This window comes from Apteryx mantelli, chromosome 12 (assembly GCF_036417845.1).
Source record: "Apteryx mantelli isolate bAptMan1 chromosome 12, bAptMan1.hap1, whole genome shotgun sequence".
NCBI lineage: Eukaryota > Metazoa > Chordata > Aves > Apterygiformes > Apterygidae > Apteryx > Apteryx mantelli.
Genome location: NC_089989.1, coordinates 22,048,752 through 22,070,550, shown reverse-complemented (window position 1 = coordinate 22,070,550; position 21,799 = coordinate 22,048,752). Strand labels below are relative to the sequence as shown.

The following is a 21,799-nucleotide window of genomic DNA, read 5'->3' as shown; positions in this document are numbered from 1 at the left end:
GACAGTGAGGCTTGAACAGGATTCAAGGATTAAACTCCAGGACTTTCTCCCAGTCTTAGCTTTCAGATGAAGAGACTACCTCGTATTGAGGGAAACTTTTGCTGTTACTGTCCAGTGTGTCCAAGTTCTACAGGTTACAGGACGGTGTAGTTGCTGTACCAATTTAAAGTTATGTTTTCATTTTTCAGTTTAAGCTGAGTGGATTAATTAAAATGGAAAATCTACCTAATCATTTTAAAACGCTGTCCATTTTATTATGAAGGAGAAACATTGGGTTCTTGGGTGGTCACAGAAGGATCTGTGGAACAGTGAAAGAATGTTGTTGTAATCTGTAAGTTTTCCATTTCTGAGAAGTATCTGTTAATTCTGTATTTTGACTGATTCATATAATACCTTTCCATAACAACTCACATTGTTATTCTGGGTGAAATATCTTCTTTAATGCCAGTTGCCGAATGAAGAAAGCCAAATTTGGGTAGAATGAGCAGTATTTTCACTGACTGCAAAAAGGCTTTTTGCTACAGAAGATTAATAATAGAAATAACATATAAGAAATAGGTGAGAGATCAGCATGGAATCTGCGTTACATCAGCACCCATTTGTGCATGCACTTAGGTGTTGAATACAGATCTCCAGATTCTGCTCTCCTAACTGTGCCATCGAGCTTTCCCCTCTGGGAATTCCTTGTGCTCCAGCCTGCAACTGAAATGTTGAAATTTTAAAGATTTGCATCTTTATTCAAAGGCAAAGAAGATTAAGCAGTGAAAGTTGAGAGGCTCAAGAGATCTGCAGACCCTTGAACAGGAGAAGGTATTAATGGAGAAGCTTTGAAAAAGTCTCATCAGTATGAAATAGTAAATCTGCAGACCCTCACAACTTCTGAGTCCTGACCTTCTTCTTAATTGTTATTTTACTGTTAGCAGTATAAGTCTGGGTCAAAAGTTATAATGTGGGCCTATGGGAAACTATTACCAGGTTCTGCTATGGTCCTCTCTTTTTCACTGTTAGTGTGGCATAAAACGATGGATACTCTGCAGGTTATTTTTTTCCTTAAAAGAAAAAAAAATCTTTCAATAATAGTGATTAAAAAAAAAAGTCTTGCAGCACTGACTTATGTTTTGCACTTACAGATATAATGGTTAAAATAGCTTAAGTTCACTTAGCTATTCAGCCAGGTTGGAAAGAGGCTGCGCATACTGAAACCATTTAAATGTCCTCATGCCACTCAGAAGTAAAAATGCATTTGTGCAATTTAATTTTATGACCTCTTATTGCTTAACTGGCAGCTGGATCTTCCTTGGACTGCTTTCTGTGTCGGTTTCATCAGAATAAACGCAAGATAACCATTACAGCTATATAAAACCTGATATAAAATGAGGCAAACTCTGAAAATAATTAATCAGTGATGATGAAGGAATAGAGGCTTTTCCAGAGATTAAAGACCAGCTGAGGAGCTGATGGCCTAGTGCCCAGTGCCTTAACCAATCTGATTGCTTGTAACGGTCCTCGAAATTCCATTGCCTGATTTGCCTATCACATCAAAATTTCATTTTACTTGAGCAATCAAATATATAATTCAAATTCACAGTCTTATCTACTGGTCCTGTTTTTTTGCAAGAGCCAATTCTTCTAGTAGCAACAAATATTGCTACATGATTGTAATAAACGGATCAATTAAGGGGAAGAGAGATTCACTGCCAAGGCTAGTCTTTTAAATTAAGACTATCAAACAGAAAATGATAACAGGAAAAACTTTCATAAACCACACCATTTAATAACAACAGTTATTCTTGGATCTTTCTTGAGCAGATTCTCAAATGAGGGTTAAATAATGAAAAATTGTTAGTTTGCTTACCTCTGACTGCCAAATTCAGACACAGTCCTATTACTTCACAGTCCTATAAAAGTCTTTTCATTAAAAGTGAGACACACCTTTGTGTTAAAAAGAAAAAAAGAAAAAAAGAGGAAAAAAAAGAAAAAAGGCACAATCTCTTTGTACCTTGTAAGTTTGACCCACTGAGTACTGAAATGAAAGAGATTGCAAGTTCCCTCAGTTTTACCCCTTATACATGAGGATAAAGATTTAATTCTTATTTGAAATGAGAGAACTACTTCTCTCCCAAACATCTACTTTTTTTCCTGGTAAGTGTCATTTACTTAATCTACGGAGGCTAATGTCTTAGTTGACAACTGCCGTTTCATATTCTCTAAACAAATATCATTCATGTCTGATGGATGACCTTGAACTGAGTTGAAAATACATCTGGAATTAAGTAGATTACAGGCATTTGTTTTACACAGCTAAAACCAAACTGGTCTTTGGATATTTCAGGTGATGAAGAAATGCTCAATAGCACACAAGGCTTAATCCTCAAAATTCATTGTGTTGCATATATGAAACAAACTTAAAAATGTTTTTCTTTTTCTTTTTCTTTTTTTTCTTAAAGTTTGTGATAATGTTAAAGACACTTCTGGCATGCCATGAATATGAATTAATAAATAGTACAAGGACAGTACTGACTTTAGATATGGTAATGTGGGCAGCTGCAAATGGCAGCAGGCTGCTGGGGGCAGCAAGCTGACCCAGGTCATGGTGCCTGCTTGGCCTGCATGAGAGGTGTTTTGATCAGGATGACTTCTGCTGGAAGGGCTGGGATAGCCCTTCCCATTTTGTAGTCCCACCTGTGCTACTTTCACCTTCCTATGACAAGTGTGACCCTCTCTTGAGATGTCATCACCCCTTACAATTGGGGAGGCAAATTTCATTTTTGCTTACAAACTGGTGATTAACCTTAAGCCCAGCCTAAAGAGATGTGTATGTAGCTGCTTCCTCCAGGCAAGTGGAAACCTCTCTAGGGAACTGGTTTCATTCTTTTTCCCTTTCTCTCATGATAAATTTGTGAAGGAAGGAACAAATGAAAGGAAAAGAGTTGTCTGCATGTAATAGCAAGAGTGAATGTTAATGGGACATGTGGGAAATACTCCTATATTACAGAGCAGAATGTAGCTCATTTGCTACAAGATGTGATGGAAAGCAGAATCTTTTCCTTGTATTTTTCCCTATCTCACCTAGAATAGCCATACGGTAGAAAGTTTCCCACAGGAAAGGATTAGCACCACTTTACTCCAAGGTACTTTAAGAAGTCTTATGCTTTTAGATTTCATTTGTACAAGTGATATGTGCTCAAATTGGGTGAATATTAGTGCCTGGCTGAAAGGCAGTCCTTACTGATTAACTTCAGTGTAGCACCCCAGCAGGTAGAGGAGTTCATCTTTTAAATTCTTTTTTTGCTTCCACTCTTCACCCACCTCTCTTTCATTTGCAGCAACTTTTGCCTCTCCCCACATTTGCAGCACCTGTCTCAGCTATTTTGATTTATTGACCACTCAGATTTAATGCTTTGTTCCTTGGAGAAGTCTCGGTGCTTATGTCTGATCTAAGGTCACCTACACTACTTATTCCAGGGGACTTTAATCTCCATATGGATGTGACCTCTGACACTTGCCAAAGAATTCACTGTATTACATGATTCACTCCAGCTGTGTCAGCATGTTCCACCACCTGCACATATAAAAGGTTATGCTTTTCATTTTGTTAACTCTTTAGGTCTCTCATTATGAGGGCTTGAGGTCACTCACCTTCCTTTCAAATACACATCTAGATCTTCTGTACACCTAGGGTTCCTTTCAAATTGGTTACTTGTTTAGGAGTCGTTGTTTTCCTCAAGTTGTCACTTCTTGCTTACAAGTTAAATGGTTCAGTGCTGGCTCTCTGGTTATGTAGTTACAGTGCTGATTGGGATTCTGCCTATGCCATACTACTGACTTCCATAATCTGTGAAATACAAATGCGTTCACTGGAACAAGGTGTGTAATGTTGTGGTCTGTGAGGAAACTCTTTGATTGGGAACGTGCACGTTATGTGAGCATCAAAATCAGTTCCTTAACTTGGGAGATCGTTGTATCTTTGCTTGCTTGGTTATAGATGTTAGTTTTAGTAATCACAATACTGCTATGTATTTGAGAAATGCTGGGTAAATGGTAGCAAACTGGATTACTGGATTCCTTAGTATCTCTTTTTTTTTTTCCTCCCCCCCCCCCCCACTATGTCTTACTTTGCCAGTTGTTATGGGCAGATGATTATGGGATGATCCTTCTTATGTATGTATCCAGAGAGCAGCTGAGTGGATCTTTTTGGCAGTTCTGGACTGTCTCTGAACAGTCCCTTACTGCCAAAAAGTAAAATGGGAGCTTGTTACAAGTGAAACTGGATTGAATTGTACATTCAGAGACAATTCATGAGAAAGTGTATATATAAATATTGTGTATTCTTGAGAAATGAGAGAATCTAAGTCAGGACCTTGAAATGAATGTGAAATGGTTATTAAAAAAAATGGATAATGGAATGTTAGTAGGGAAATGCTTTGCTGAAATTTTCAGCTTAGAAGATTGTATGCTGACTTTAATCTACAAGTGACTTTCAGCTCTTTCTCCAGAAAGCAACTGTCATCCTTAGAAAGGATCCCTCTCCCCAAAAAATCCACAGCCCATGAGCAGAAAAGTTCTCATTTTGTAAAAATATTTGATAACAAAATGTGAAAAATAGTATTTCTTATTTTCTTTGATGTATGTGTGTTTCTAGGAATACTTGCCTCTTGGCATGTGCTTCTGTGTGTTCATGTATGTGCAAGCAAAAGCCAGCATGAGATGAAGGCTGAACAGATGATAAACTGGCACCAAGCTTTTTAGAGTGCTTTCTTCTTGCAGACAGCATCTCCGCTGACTACCAAACTCATTTGCTTCTCATACTGTTGTCTGCAATGCTAGACTCCATAGCCATTCATCTCCTTATTGACAGACATCCTCTTACACTTTAAATAAATGATGCAGTTGATTTTGTGCAGACCAAGCTTGCTGGTTTTGAGGCTCACTGAAGAATATGCTGAGCTAGGGTCATATTGTTCCACTGTTTAGATATACTGTTCTCTGCAGTACTAGTTGCTTTCTTCATCAAAGAAAGCGGCTTATGAAACGGAGATTAAAAACTCCCTATACTTGTGTCTTTTCCATATGCTTCTTAGCTAAGAAATTAGAAAAAGAGGAGGATATCCAGGATTAAGGTTTTTTTGATAAAGGCATGCTGCCTGCATGTATATTGCATTGAAAGAATACTCCTTGGGAGTGATTAGAATTAGTCACAGAGGTGAAATGGATGTGGATTGAACTGGCTCGCAACCTTCTGAAAGCCTCTCTCTTTCTTTAATATTTTCCTTGTATTGTTGAAGTACATCACTGTGATCTGTTTGATACTTTATTAACAATAATTGTATTTCCCTCTTTTCATTTGAGGATTTCAAAGAGTTTTACAAGTATTAATTGCATATCTGCAAGTAAAAATAAAGTCTTGTCAAATATTTTAGTCAAAAATTTGTATTAAACTGAGAATAAACAGTTCAGTGGTGATTATCCAGCCAACTCTGCTCACTTATGGTGACTTGTAAGGTGAAAGCCTAGTCACTTCCTACTTTGTACTTACATGTTCTTCAGAAATGATGGCTGCCTTCTCTGAGAATCAAACTGTGAAGGCTGCCTAGAAGCTGTACGTAGTCACCTTATTTTGGGCTGGAAGGCCCACGGATAACAAAGAAATGGTCACAGAGCCTTCCTGTAGCAAGTCTCTAGACTTGGACACCCGGGAGCTATTATTACGCATATGTATCTCCTTATGGAAGGTAGCAAAATTCACAGCAGGAAGTGGTCTGGGAGTTGCTGCCATTAGTAGTCCCTCTCCCGCTATGTCTTGTATATGTCTTAGGTCTTGTATAGCATGTGGCTGGGCGACGTCCCCTATTAGGTATGCAGACGGTGTTCCATGACAAGAACCTCTCTCTGGTACTGTTGCTGATAAAAATGTATCTCTCCTTGGAGAGTTTTCTTATTTAAATGGGAAGATGTAACTGAATTTCAACTGTAAATATTGACAGCCCGTAGGTTGCAGATCTGAATAGGTTTACAGGTGAAGAGGTATGAATTTATGGGCTTCTTATAAGTGAGCCCAAAGGCTTTGCTCCACAGAGCCTGGCTTTCTAGCTGTCTCTCACTGCAGCTCTCCCTGAAATGGCTTTCCTGATGTGTCTGGCATAGAATTCACTTACTGTGATCTTTACACTTTAAAAATTCTTTGGTCCCTGCTCCTCTAATGTCTAGACTTCCTTAAAATCCATTGATTTCTAAAGCATTTTAATGCTGTTCATGAGGTTTTCTGTCTTTATGTTCTCAGCCGTACTTTAAGTGTACTTTAAACCTGAGATGAAGGTTTGTTACCTAGTGCAGGATGGAGATTAAAACGTGCAGGAGGGTATTCTTAGGTTCCTTCTTTTTGCTGCCTTTGGGCACCTGAATGTAGATATGATAGGTTTCAGTAGATCTAGGCAGGGAATAATCTGTTTGAGTTGATGGTTAGGTTTTTAAGATGGTCTGTGGGTTTTGTTAACTCTGAAAGCCACTCTGCAAACTGAAGACTTGTTCTCTAGATGGCTGAATGCTGAGAAAAATGGTATGGGAAACTAGCATGTTAACACTTAGCATTCGTTCAGTGCTTGTTCACAGACATATCTGAATATTATGAGGAAATGCGTATGATGTTCAACAGAATAAGTGTAAAGATGTGCATGAATAAGCAATAGAAATATAGATGTGAATGTGTGGGAGGGGACAGACTATTATAAGGGCAATCCAATTAATGCAAATGATGCATGCAGATGTCACTGGCTTCTTAGTACATTTTACTGTGTTACTCCAGTGTTCATGAGATCAGCATGCTAGGGTCAAATGAGGAGAGCACTCTTCCTTTGCAAGGCAGCAGCACTGTCTTAATATAGGATTAGCACTCCTACCCTTGCAGCAGACAGAGAGGGGACACCTTCTCTTACCTCCTTGGATGGCTGGGAAGCATGAATGAGTGTACAGTAACATAGCCACCAAAGGACACATCTGAGATGTAGCTTAACTTTGCCTTCTGCAAACATCTATGTGCTTGTTGATTCCTGGCACTTTAGGGGAGCAGTATCACTGCTTTAAAATTCAAACAGGCCAACTGAGAGCAGGCCCTGTGTTTTTCAGGCTCATGGCCAAGCCCTGTTTGATTTATATTGGTGTTGACTTAGCAGGACTTTTCACCTTAAGGCAGCAGGATTTGGGCTTGGAAATAGACATTCATTCCGCTACGTATTGATCGCTGGAACTGGATCTAGTCCATCCTTATGATGTACAAATCTGACAGGATTTATACCTCCCAACAAAGTGTCTTCCACTCTTATGTTGGCATCTAATGTCTAGTGAAAAATGACTTTAATTAAAATAAGACCTGACTGCTTGGTCTTTCATATGTGGTACACAGCAAACTCAAATATGTGGCTTGAACTGTTCCAAATGTTTGCCTTTTCTTCACTCCATTATAAAATATTTTTCTCAAGAGACAGTCTAGAATGTCACCTTGCTCTATTGAAGTCAATAGGAGTTGTTGACTCAGTGGGTGCAGGACCACCACCATAAGCACTTTAGGAAACTGATGGAAATTTTTCCATTTACTCCAAGGGGTTTTGGTTCAGACTTTTGATCCAATAAATAAACGAACAAATGCTCTCTTGAAGTAAAAACATAATTAAAAAAATCTTTTCTTTCAGAACATCAGGCCATCTATTTATTATCTCCAAACATTGCCATGCAGAGGTGTTTTGTAAAACAATACTTTGCAATAAAATGGCATGGCCAATTTATTTTTTTTTATTTGTGTATTTATTTTCCATATTGACTTACAGAGAAGCTGCTGTCCTACAAGCTGGTTACTGTTTTTGCTTTTTTATGTTGTTATGATATGGGTAATAGTTACTTGCATGAAAATTCACAGTCTGCCAATAAACTTAATACAGTAGCTATGTAAGATACTTTTATGCTGTCTTCAACATTTTTCCAACTTTCTGTAAAATATATTATGTGTTTTCCTGCTGTAGCATATTTTGCTTAAAAGTACAGTGTAGCTTTTTCCTCAGGAAAAAAACATATCTCTGTATATATAATTTCTCTTTACATTTTGAGTGCACACATAGAAGACTAAATTTGCTTTCCAAGATTGTATATACATAGTTTTCTGTCCATTGAGGTTGTTGTGAATACAAATTTGGCAACAAAAGTCAGGCAGCTCTCCAGCTGTGTTTGAAATACTCCTGAAACCAAAACACACTCAGCAAAGGAATGTTGCCAAGTCAACCTTTAAAAAAATCATATATATTTTAATACTCTCTATGTATTTTGGAAAACCTACTTAGAAGCCTAAATTGCATTGCTAACTCTATTGAAAGTTGAGAATTCCCTCTTAATAAACTCATAAAAGTTCCTGCTCCAAAAGTGCAGTAATCTCAATGGCTTCAGTAAGATAGTCTCTATAAGCATGCAAGTCTGGCCATTTTGTATCAGACCAAGGTATTCTCGAGCTCAGAATCCTGCCTGGCATCAGTCGGTAACAGGTAACAGGGCAAACACAGAGTGAGTAGGGAAAGCAGGACAATCCTCCAAGCTTGTGTCACTTGTTTTGCTCTATCTCACTGTTTCTGAACAGTGCTTTCCTTTCCACCTTCCTTTCTTTATTCCTATCTACCTTGATATTACATACCCACCTACACTATCTGCACCTTAGTGTCTTCTCGTATAAGGGGCCTGTATGGCTGTGATGGTGAATACTTTATTATTCTCTGCGTTGTCTCTCTATCTAGCTCACTTATTAAAAAAAGGGGGGGGAGAAAAAACAGCCATTTCTGTAGCACTGTTAATTTACAAGGTGCTTTACAAACATAGATGAGAGCCATCCAAGGCCTACTCTACATAAGATGAGACAAATATAAGATGAAGGCTGTTCAGGAAAGTGAGGAGGTGGAAATGATATATGAGAAGAAGAGAGGGGTTTTGTGAAGTGGGAGTTCTGAGAAAGGATTTTAGGCAAGGCAGAGGGCGAGTCTGGCAGTGGAGAAAGATGGTTGGGTACAGGGAATGGTGGAGCCAAGATATGAAGACAGGAGTGGGGAAAAGAGATGGAAGAATAAACTCGGAGAAATAGGGTACACTGAAGTGTGAGGAAAGACTCTTGAGAGGAAGGCAGTATGATAGAGCATTTATCACAGGTTTCTTCAAGACGAGCTGGGAGGGATCTCAAAAAATCCATATGGTTTGTTCCTTTTTTGGCAACACCTGGCTGTCTTTAACAGATTTTCAGCCCACCTTGTTCTTAGAAACCTGAAATGATGGACATAGCAAGAAGTGCTTACATGTTATGTTAGAAAGTTTTCCTACTATCTAAATTAACTCTCCCTTGCATTAAATATTATCCTATCCATTGTGTCCATTTGTGAAGAGAAAGAACTTGAATATAAAACCTAATACAAGACAGGAAGCCAAAGGAAGGAGGAGTGTGCTCTGTCTCTGCATGTCTTTTTGTTCAGTTTTTCTAGTTGACTAGTCCAGTCTCCTTTTCTCCCTATGGCTTTATAAGGCCTGGGAAAGATAGGTAGAAAAATTGACTTGTTATGATGAATTAATCTTTTGTTAGTAAGAACAGGATAAATTCAGGGAGTAAGTCAGGTCCTACCAGGTGCTTTGCCCCTTCATCTTCCTGGGACTTCAGTGGATGTTCAAGAGACTCAGTATCTTGTAGGACTGAGCAAACTGGCCTTTTCTTTATGCACTGATGGTTTTTTGTTTTGCTCTCCAACACTTATCTCTGCAATTATTAGGCCAGCACCAAGTCAAGCAAGGGACATGTGAAGTTGTGGCAGTACATCGTTGCTGCAATAAGAACCGGATTGAAGAACGGTCACAAACAGTCAAGTGCTCCTGCTTCCCGGGGCAGGTGGCTGGTACAACAAGGGCTCAGCCCTCTTGCGTGGAAGGTAAGCAGTCTTCTGCTCAGTCATGGTTCATTAAGATTGTTTGAGAAGTTTAGTCTCCTTGATTGTTTGACTTCCCACTGTCTCAAAAGCATAATCCTTCCTTTTGTTAATTTTGGAAACATCTCTGTGCATTGATGATAATGACTATGTGCATAAATCTGGGTGTAATTAATCCTCTTAATATATGTACTCGTCCATTTCATGTCTGTGCCAATAAAACTTCTTAGTTTTTCCACACAAGAATTCTCCTTTAGAACTAGCCTGAAAACAGCATAAGCCAAGAAATTCAAGCTAATGATATTAACTCTTCCTGTTGCCTCTTGACTTAGCAGCTTGGGCAAAAAGTCACCAGATAGTAAATGCAGTCCTAACATCGGGCATGCAAATCATGCTGAGACATGTGGTTTTAAGACTTGTTCTCGGGATGGATTTCACCATTTTATGTGCCTAATGGGCTTTTACACTGGACTTCAGTATGTTAACGCCACTCCATGTCTACTCAGTTTTGTGTGTTGTAACCCCAAACGTACTGGAGTTCGGAGAACAGGGCAGAGGTAGCCTACGGTTGCATAGGATTTTTTCATCTTAGAAAATGTCTAGTAAAGTCTTTTTTCACTTATTTGTAAGTAAGCATTCTAAAGTTATTAAAGTAGAAAATTCTGTAAAATTTACATTTAAACTGAAGCAAAGCAGAAGAATAGAGTAGCTCACTGCTAATTAATATTGGCACAGAAGTTACTAGTTCCTCCATTTTGTTAATTCATAAGTAAGATGTTTCTGTTGTCATTGCTTTTCACACAAAGTTGTGACCTTCACAAGTTAAACATAAAACAGAAGTTTCAAAATCCAATTTTTAGTCTAACTTTCAGAGATATTTTGTTTTAGACATAAACCTCTAAATACATGCAACGTGTCTGATTTTTTAACATGTTTTCTGTTTGAGGACATTTTATTTAAGAAATTTTTTTTTCTAGATGTTTAAACTTTTCATGCCTTGTAGTTCAGGAACACGATCAACTTTAACTGCGCAATTTGTTAAGCAGTTTTCTTGTCAAAGCAGAAGTACCTTCTGTATTTTTAGGGGACATGTCAAGCAACAGTAATACTTTTACATATGTTAGATAATAAAAGTCAGGTGTTATTTTAAACTTGCTTAAGCATTGCAAAGGTGACACTGTCATTCCCTGATAGAATGATATAAAAGCGTGATACAATACAAGCCTAATTCATTGTGTCAATGCAAATAGTTGCTGAAAGAATTTAATAGCTGTTTTTCCTTCAAGTATGGTTGAAATTAAACACAACAAAATATTATGAATGCAAGATTTTGGTCTCTAAAGCAGAAGCCTTTGATCCCCTTCCCTCCCTTAGGATGATGCTTTAACATACTTTGCTTATTTTTGCAAGCATCTGGCACTATCGTTGGTGTGTCTGTCTTTCCTCAGCCTCAGGATTAGATGTGTTTTCTTCCACTCTATGCATATCTTTCAGTAGACTTCTCCACTGCAGAAACCAGAAAGAGTTTATTAAAAATATCTTGAATTGCTTATTTCAGTCTGATGTAGACATCTCATTTTTATTTTCCAACAACTTTTTACTGAATTCGGGGCTATTTAATTTGCCTATATTTTGCCCATTTGTAACTGAAATTTAAAGAGAAGGACTTGCCAAAAGCACAGAATTATTACTCTAACCAAAAGAAAAGGTTATATAGAGAAATTGGCTTAGAGTGGTCTTTTAAAGTATTTTCTTTGCACTTCAGGCCTTATCCAGTAGTACTTATAATTTCCTTAGGGCAGCACATTATCTCCGTGCTATTGATCATGCATGACATGCACATGGTAGGACCTGCAATTCCTACCTCCAACTGTTTCCATGCCATAGAACTGCATTAAGACAAAAACAGAAGACAAAGTAGTTCACACTCACTAAATACCTGTGCAGTAATTACCACCCACCTGTTCTGGCAGATTACGCAGTTCTTGGTTGCACCCACAGAGGTGCTTTTACCTCTTGCTGGTATGGTGCTTCCTCACACAAGGGAGTGTATCACTACCCAGACAGGCTTGCTGTGCTGCTTGCTGGCGGAGGGGGAATTGTGAGGCTGCAATGGAGAGGTTATTAACACAGTGAAGTTTTGTAATTGAAATTCTTGGCTAAAAACAGCCTAGTGCTTAATGGTTTTATAGCAGATATGATTCTATATGCATGCTCTGTTTGGATTTTATCCTCTTCTGCACATACTCACAAGGAAAATAACTCTGTGGGAGTGACGCAAACAGCAAATCAGTCTCTCCTACTTCTACGTTGCCTGTGAACTTTTCAGGGTTTGCATGTTTCAGGTGTTCTTGAACAGCAACTAAGAGGCCACCGGAGCAGAGAAACTGGATAGTATTTTGTGTTTTATGCAGAGTGGCAGGCTTCAAAAAGCTGTTGGAATGTAATTACGTTTTCCCTTCTTGACCAACAAGTGAATGGCTATATAATTACATAATTACAATTAATTTTGTTGAGATCTGCATGATGATTTTACAGAAATCTGCCTCTGCTTGCTATTTTTTAATGAAAGTCTGATTTCTGTTTTACCTTTAATAACGCAAGAAGCAATGAGCTGGTTTTAGCTTTCCTTTAGGCCAGACAGGCACATCGCTGGTCCTAGATTCTTTATACTCCATGAGAAACTAAGTCTACTTAGAGAAATAGGTTCTCCCAGAATGCTGGAGGCACCGAAGATCTGGACAAAGTCTAGACAAGCTGTACCTGCCATTCTGTTACAGACTGGAACTTGCTATTTGAGCAGCCTTTGACTATAATCTTTTTTTTTTTTTTTTTTCCCCCAGCAAATTGTAACTGAAGAAAAAAGCCTTCCTCATTTGAAAATTATATTTGTTCCTGGGTTTGGTAATTTACAAGTTTCTGATTTTTTTTCTTAGTTTTCTCGGTCTTGCAGCATATAGGTTTCCTGACCCAGCTCCCACTGGATTTCAGTGATAGCTTGTTTGTTAATTTGAGTGGGGGTAGAACTTGGTTTCCTGAATGGGGAAACTTGGGCTTGACAGATGCTAAAGAATTTTACACAAGGTCAGATTAAAATAGCAGTTTATTTGAGCAGCGCTATATGTTAAAGCTAAACACTGCTCAGGGAACTAGTGAACAAGTGTACCAATATTGAGAGGTACCAGAGTTTCAGGAAGGTTTCCTATTTGAGCTAAATCATAATGGATATTTTCATAATTACATTCCCATGTACACCTACACACACAAGTGACATTTTTTCTTGTGACTGTGATGAGGAGGGAACTAAGTACTTTGGTGTTGTAGATGATAGATGTCCAGTCAAGTTGCAAAGAAAAGGTTAAAAGTGCTACAGAAAGGAATGTAAAAACTAGTTAAATCTTGTAAATGCCTCAAGTGAAAGTCTTAAGTGCCTTGTATGCTAGGAATCAGTCCTTGTCCATGTTATACAATAATACTTACTGTGTTGTGGGGCTTAACTAACATTTATAGAGTGCTTTGTATTTCTACAGTGTCTTTCATCCTGGGGACTTTAATTATTGGTAGTAGCAGAAGTCAAAAGAGTTCATTTAAAAAGAAAGATGGGAAGGTGAAAATCAGTTTATTACAGATTGGGATCTTCCAGAGCATTTTCACTCAAGCACGGGGTAATCACTCGTCATAGCCTGGATGAGGGTACAGGGCAATAAGTCTCTGGGTCAAGGTATTTTTTTATTCTTTGCCCATGACAACACACTTGTTAATTTTCTTCTCACTCAGATAATTGCATTTTGTATGCAGAAACAAGAAATTGTCATTTGTGTATTTCAGCTGAGTTCTGAAAGCTATTGACAAGTATTGGCAAACAAAAAAAGCAAGGCTGTTTCTTCTGTACATATGCATGCCTCATTTTCCTGGTTTTTTTTGAGCCTCCAGGCACAGGCCTACCTGATACTTTGCAGAATGGTGCTGTAGATAAATTGAGCCACTAAACTCAGAAAAAAGCAGAGCCTACGAGAGGGAGTATTTAAATGTGCAGAGAAGACATACCACGCAGCCTGCAAAGCCTGCCTTCAGTTGCAGCTATGCTATTCAATTGCAGCTATAGAAAATTTTGCTTAGCAAAGGTCAACTCGTTCTTTTGTCAACAATGAACAAACATTTACATTTAAAGTAATCATTATAAGATTTTGTTTTTAGCCATTTTCTTTATGGAAACAAACATCCTTGAGTAAGTACCTCCAGCCTGGCTAACAGCTACTGCCAAGAAGATAAAACATTAATAAGTTTTGTCTGTAGTGAAGCTATCTTAGCTAAGTGCATTAAATGCATTTCTAAGTAAATTATCACTAGCCAAATCATCTTCCACCCAGGCAATTCTATCAGTCTTAGAATATATAAGGAGGAAACATTCAGATAGGAAATAAATGTGAATGGGAATGAAGAGTTATTTAAGAAGATCTTTTTATAGGGCCAAAGAACTGCAATGAAGCAAAAGGACAATTTTGGCTGAAAGCCCATCTGGGTTCCAGTTTGAAGTGAACAGAGGATATGGAAACAAGAAAACAAAAAATCAGTACATAAAAAACAGATAAAAGAAGAAATAGCTAGAAGATTTCCCTCCCACTGTTTTTGAATGTATTTCAGAATACTTGAGAATTCAAAAAGATGCTATTGTTGTGTCACTATTCAAAGAAGAAAAGGAAATATACAATAGAGTGAATAGTGTACTGAAAATTTATACAGAAAGTTTAATCCAGTGGGGTAAGAAAGAAATCTATGTTTGTCCGGACTAAGGATAATGTGAATTACTTTGTTAAAGTAAATGTGAAACACAAAGAAATCCACACACACACAGACACACACACACACACACAGTTATGGGCCCATAATGCATGAGGTATTGAAAGCATTAATGCTGAGGCAAAAAGGTGTCATGGATCAATGTCACTGTTCTGCTTCTGGTAACAAGTAGGGTGGTGAGGTACTTTCTGCTTTACTGTTAACTAAGGAAAGTGGTAACCAACTTCTGCAGGGATTAATTTTTTTTTTCTTTTTAATTCTAAGCCTGTTATAGTCCTAGCAAGCTGGCTAATAGTTCTCTGGTTACCTACTGTAATTTGAAATGTATTTTGGAATACCTGGGGTATTCTAGAACAGCACTAATATTGTACCAGTTTTCAGAGGGTCAGTAGTGTTGTCTGGATACTTAAGGGACCATTAGATTGATATCCGTCCTGTGCAAAATAACTGAGAAGCTGGTATGGTATCCACCTAGCAAGGAATTCCTGGAGTATAGATCACATGAGTCAATGTGGTTTTCTGGAAAATAGATTTGCCAGACACAACTGATTTAATTCTTTGAGGAGTTTTCTAGACTGGCTGATACAGGTAATTGTTTGACTGGAATACACATAAGCCCAGATCTTCCAAGTTCTCTTGGAAGATAATGTATAATTTATTCATCCAAAGAGTTGGTTCCTAAATACATGTTGAGGATTTAGGTCTTATTTTTTGTAAGCTGTTTAACTTTGAACCATATGACATACTACTTACATATGTGCACTGCTCAGTGTCAGTCACCTAGCATACCTAAAGCGTAACTTAAAAGCACAGCTCTCCATAGAGTCATCAGTGGGATATGGCAGTCAAATGGCATATACCTACTGGGATTTCACAGTGCTCAGCTCTATGCCTGCCACTCTGCAACACTTTAAGCAATGACCTGAAAGCAAATACAGGATCACTCCTGACAAAAACCTGTGGATTTCTTCCAGTGGGACAAAGGAATAGTTAATGATGAGCCCAGGACAGTCACATGGCATAGTCCTGAACACAGGAAGCTGGACCTGTTTGAAATAACTCTATGTTAATAAAGACAGGTGTATTGTGATGAAAAACTGAAAATGTTCAATCAACTGCTTATCAGACAGAAGGTTGAGAAGTTACTTGATTGCAGCATGTTCAATATCTTCACAGGGAGAAAATGATGATTGCTAACAGGCACTGTAATGTAGGTGAAGAAAGCACAACAGTGTAAGTTGGAAGAAGAACAAAACTAAGGCTATGCGTTCATGCTGAGACTGTTTAACTGTTGGAGAAAAGTGACAATGGGGGATGTTTCTTTCTTCACCTGTTCCAGACTGGCTTGGAAGACACTGCGTAGCCAAACACAACTTGGCAACACAGCACAGTGTATCGCATGAAGAAAGACAAGATGATGTATTGACATCTTTTGGCCTTAATCTCTATGAATCTACTGTTTTCATGAAGTCACATTATCTAGGGAGTGATGTCAGCAGAAGATTTGTTTCTGGCAGAGTAACCCCCAGCCAGTCAGCTGGCAGACGTCAGACTAAAGCAGTCTCCTTTTTCTTCATGAGACTGGTTGTGTGTGAGAGTGACATAGCTGATCTCATTCCATAGAAAAGTTATCTGTTGAAACCTCCCCAAGAGTGCCTCAATCTGATAAGAAAACTTCTACATCCTTCAGAGAATCAAACCATTACAGTGACAATAGTTAAAGAACACTTGTTATGGAGACGAGCCTAAGGCTCTGACAGAGAATTTTAATGGACCAATCTCAGGGGTGTGTTTGACACAAACAGCTATAGCCAGTTAGGACATACAGATCAGCAGAATGGACATTATGGCTACAAAGAAATTGGACATAAAATGGATATAAGAATTAGTGCCTTGCTACAGCAAAGAATTGGGGATTCGCTGAAAGCAAACAGAATGAGATCTCTATTAAGTATTTCAAAGTGTTGCCATTAATCTGAAGAGGGGTATCCGCACAGAATAGAAATCAGTCAGTGAAAGGGTAGGAGTCAGCTTCACTGAACGTGTCTCAACAAGAGATGAACAGAAGGTGAAAAATGCAGTCTGCTGAAGACCTTGTGGATCTTGTTGGAGTTACAGATTGACTCCACAATGTTTCCCATGCACATCTGTGCTTGCTTCTAGGTAAGATGGTACTGCTGGAGATGATGGGTCTGATTCACTATCTTATGTACCTTATTTCCGTGTGGTCCACTCAGGCCAGGAAGCTGAATGGGCCTAACTGGTCCATAGTGCTGTGTGAACCCAATCCTGTGCTGTACTTTTGGCTAGTCAACAAGCACTTTTTTAATAAGGTGTTAGAAGCAGGCTGATGCAGGTTGCATAGGTAAATAAAAACTGCCGTATTCAGTGCATTTTCTGTGATCTCAAAACATACCACACTCAAACAAGTAATCAAAATGAAAAATTCTGGATATAAGGAGTTATCATGTCAGCAACTGAGGCATAGGTGATTCTAGGCACCTGCAGGAGACAGCCAAGTGAGAAGTGGTTTTCAAGGTCTGAAAATGAACTTATGTTTTCAGGGTAGAAGTAAATACATGGAAACAGTTTCACATGGCACAGCGCAGGTTAAGTCTCAACATGTCACCACATCCATATGCTCAGAGCAGCACTGTGCAGAATTGTGTAAGGCAGCAGCCAGGCCTCCCAGGAGGACTTGCTGGCTTTGGAGCTGAGCTCTAAAGACATAGCTAGCTTGATACCAGGTTCTCCTATTTGGTCAGGGGCCACTGTACATGCCATCAGTCTTGAATCTAGACTTGTAGACTTGGCCATACTTACTTGAAATAAATGTGGCATAGAAAATGGAACAACATGTATAAAGTAGCAAAGATACAAAATAAACAATTGGACTCTGTATTTCAAGTGGAAATAATCCCTCGTGTCCCAGGAAGCACAGTCAAGTTTCATCCACTTTGTCAATCAACAGTCAGTCAGCATAAATACAGATGATCATAGATTCAGATGACTGGTGACTGGAATCATGCATTCATTTTATAGTTTTGAGATTGAAAGACTGGTTTATAAAATGGTGTCTGAAGCCAAAGTGGTGTTCCAGAAATATGTCTTTCATAGTCAAAAGATGCCTCCTCTTCTAAGCTAGAGTGAAAACATAAAACGAAAGTAATTGAATGAGCATTTCAGCAATATCCTGATGTCAGCTTGCCTGCTTGTCACCCTAATTTAAAGGTTGCAGAAGTATGAATCTACCTTGAAATTAAAAAAAAAAAAGTGCTTTACAAGAAGTAGACTAAATTATTTTTGTTCATCTCTTTTGGACATGGTATCTTTTAAAGCATGCAATTCAATATTTTGTGTGCATAGCAGAATAATGCAGAGTAACTAAATCAACATTTTCATCCATATTTTATTTTGAAATTCAATTCAGGTTATGAAAGATTGTGAACTGATATACTACATAATCATTTTCTGTGATTTGATAAATTCCACGCACAGTGCAAAACTGAGAAATGCATGCAGGGGTTTGCAGTGGTTTTGGGGAAAATGTATCTATTGTTATCAACAGTATTAAAAAGTCATGACTACGTTTGTAAAAATAACAAGTGTGGTCTTATTAAGGGAAGTTGGCTTAAGAGTAGAAGATTAATAAATTGGCACAGTGAAAATGTACTGCTGTAGTCTTCCAAAATGTATTGCAAAACTGGCAATGTAGCTGCAAGTTGACTTTTAGTTAATAATCCATCTGCTTTCCAATGGTCCCACTTCTTCTTTTGCACTATTCTCTGACAGACCTCACGTGCTCACATCTCTGTGCAATTCTATTTTCTTACCCAGTGAAGAGATAAACTGACATTCCTTCACCCAGCCTTGCATGTGCGTATCCAAGTTAAACAACAAGTCTTAGATTCATACCACTTTACAGCAGGTACTTAACTGAAGCATGTAAATGAAGGAGGCAAGTCACCTCTGTAGTCAGTGGAGACAGAAAGACACTTCCAGAGGTCAATTCAGATGTTAGAGTTGAATCACTCTCTGGAGGTGCCTGCCTGTCTTTACCATTTTCACATGTCATTTACCCTTCTGTGTGCTGGTGAAGTTTTTTAGCCACATCTTAAACTCAAACAGGATCAATATGTTCATAAGGTAGTAAGTATCATAACAGTAACTGTTGGTTTTACCTTTTGTAACCAAACAGCTAAACATAGCACAACAGCCTCCCTTCTAAAATCAACAACAATAAAAAAAAAAGATTGTATTCTGTTTCTCTTTTCTATTTCTCTTTCTAGCTTCCATTGTCCTACAGAAGTGGTGGTGTCATATGAACCCCTGTTTGGATGGAGAGGACTGTAAAGTACTACCAGACTATTCAGGTTGGTCTTGCAGCAGTGGAAATAAAGTCAAAACCACAAAGGCAAGTACAGAGATCACCTATATTTAAAGGTGGCGGTCTGCTGACAGCCCTTGCTTACTGCATTGCATCTGCTGGTGTGAGCATCAGAACTGGACTCCTCAGTGTTTTGGAAAGCAGTGATTAATGCAATGGTTCTCAGGGAGGGAATACGCTGGGTTAGAACTGCCTCTTCACTCCCAGCCTGGTTAAATTAGCAGGTCATGGAGTCAAAAAGGAGGAACCAAAGGCAGCAATTCGAGTCTGTATGTCCTCCATCCCTGTGTTTACAGTGGGGTAAGATCTTCACAGTAGTGCATCTCTTGGCTAGTTCAGCCCTCAATACCATTTATTTTGGGTTTGGGCTTTGCACTGCTGGAGTGAAGGCCCCTGCTTCCGAAAACTTTAACCTCCCAGTTTCTGAATCGCATCTATCTGGGAAGAAAGGAAGGAGAATTTTGTGAGTCCCAGACACAGTTTGCTAAGCTTGCTTGCTTGTGCCTTCCTCCATAGAGATTTGGTGTCATGAGCTGACTAAATTCAGTTGTCTGGGCTCTGTAACTCAGTTCAAACCCACCGCTTCAGTCTTTAGTGAGCAAAGAACCCTCTGCTGTGACCAGTGCTAGAGGTAGCACATTCCAGGATCAAGTCCTCAATTTGCAAACTGAATACAAGGATCCAAGGTCTTTACCAGGGCCATCAGAATTTAGATTCCTGTGCTACTGGAAAGCCTTTTAGATACTGAAAGAAGTAGCCTGACTCAGCTTGTTGTTGAGAATCTGAACTGTTGTCAGTGGGAACTGTGGAACACTGAGCACCACTGGAAATCAGGCTGGCTCAGATCATTTCTAATTACGACCATCCTATAGACAGCCTGTTTTTGAAAGAACTTTGCTATGCCATCCCATTTCTTGATTAACGGTCAGCAGAAAGAAAATATCATGTCCTCTGTCTGCTTCACAATCTAAAATGAGCTCAGTGCATTGAAGTTCAGCAAGTCATAGTGAACTGCATATCTAAATATATCATAAAACAAGAGTCTTCAGCATCCAGTAGCAATCAAAGACATATGCTTAGCTTTTCCCTTTACAACCTCTTCTAGCTGAGAATGAATGTTGTTAATTAGGTTGCCTTCTGAGTTAATAAGCAAATACTGACACCAAATGTTGTTTAATAATGGCTATTCTAAGGAGTGAAGACTATACTAAATTCTGTATGAAAGAGAAAATTGGATGGTTTGGGCAGCTATGATTTGATATTGGTCATCCACAGCCCAGCCACACACACATTACATGGTGACAGGCTTAGTGGAAGAACCTGAGCAAACAAGCCAGAGTCTGAAAAGCCTTATTCCTGTTTTTAAGATCAGAGGAATTGTTATAAATCAATGTTGTTTATCAAATGCTAGAGATGTAGTCCGTAGTGTGTCTATGCCTCAGCTGTACTTCTTGTGACTGGTACTACAGCTGAAAGTTGACCTGCACAGAATATGCTACTCTAGAATCAGTATGGGTGACTGGCAGTCAGTTATTGCAAGGCATAAATTACCCTCAGCCTTTGAATATTTTCCACGGCACTGACTTCAACTACTCATATATAGATAAGGGGTAGAGTGGTAACGTCAAACACATGGGTGAGACTGGTGAAGTAGGAGTTCTATGTAATGAATAAGACAATTTAATTTATGGACATACCAGCAAAGAGCTGACACTTTATAGAAAAAGGACTTTATTGGTAAAGAGTAAGCCAGGGTTAAATATTCCTAATACCTTTAATAGGTACTAGAGGGGTGAAGGGTGGAGCAAAGAACTTAATGTTGGTGTTGATGACTGAAGGTCTGAGGTGTCAAGTCTTCATTCATGCAGCTGTCTCTTCCTTCCTATGAACAGTTCCCTTTAGTTCATTGAGGTCAACTGACCATATGAGTCATATTGCCAATGTTCACGAGTCTTGCTCATAAACAGTGAAAAGAGGCAGCCTGAGTCAGTGGGAGTTTACTAATAGAAAGGCAAATTTGACATGGGTCATTTATTTTATTATTCATGACATAAATTGCAACCACCAAACTACAGAATATGCTAATGCATTCTGATGAGTTTAGGGATGTCTTTACAAAGCTAGAGTGGGACAAATCATCCTACCTTCAATTATACCTGTGCAAATTCATCAAGTCCAGTGAGTTTGTGTGGGTCTAAGAGAGGGCGGAGTTTAGCAATATGAGTGCAAATGTTATTACATTAAACTCTTCCTCTACTTTGCTGGGACCTGGAGAAATGCATTTTGCACTGATTAGGAGATTGCTTTGAGGGGCATTTAATTGGAAGGGTAAGAAAACAACCAGCACTCATGCTTGGATATGAAGTATTTTACTAAATTATAGATATGAGAACTATTTGTTTTTTCTTTCATGATTTTGTTTTCCTTTCAGTATCCTTTTGTCCTTTTACATTCAAGCACCTTAAGGCAGGACTGTCTTTTCTTGTGCATGTGTTTAGCATCAGTACAAGGGAGATCCTGTTTCTGGCTGGCGTCCTGGGGTATTGCAACAATATAAATACAAATATGAATGACTAAGTTAGTGGTTTAACATTGCACTGAAATGACACAAGACAGTCCTAGACTTTAGCTAGTGATTGACTGTATTAGAGAAAGGAACAGGCCAGTAGTAGAC

The 21,799-nt window shown here is 38.6% G+C and overlaps 1 protein-coding gene across 1 annotated transcript in view; it reads left to right on the top strand.

The window, feature by feature from the left end:
* Positions 1-19,179, top strand: part of TAFA4 (TAFA chemokine like family member 4) — a 49,006-nt gene extending 29,827 nt beyond the window's left edge. The window contains exons 3-4 of the mRNA XM_013954894.2: positions 9,786-9,941; positions 19,028-19,179. Coding sequence (XP_013810348.2) covers positions 9,786-9,941; positions 19,028-19,179 — 308 coding nt within the window. The remainder of the gene's footprint in view (positions 1-9,785; positions 9,942-19,027) is intronic.
* The last annotated feature ends 2,620 nt before the right edge of the window (positions 19,180-21,799 follow it).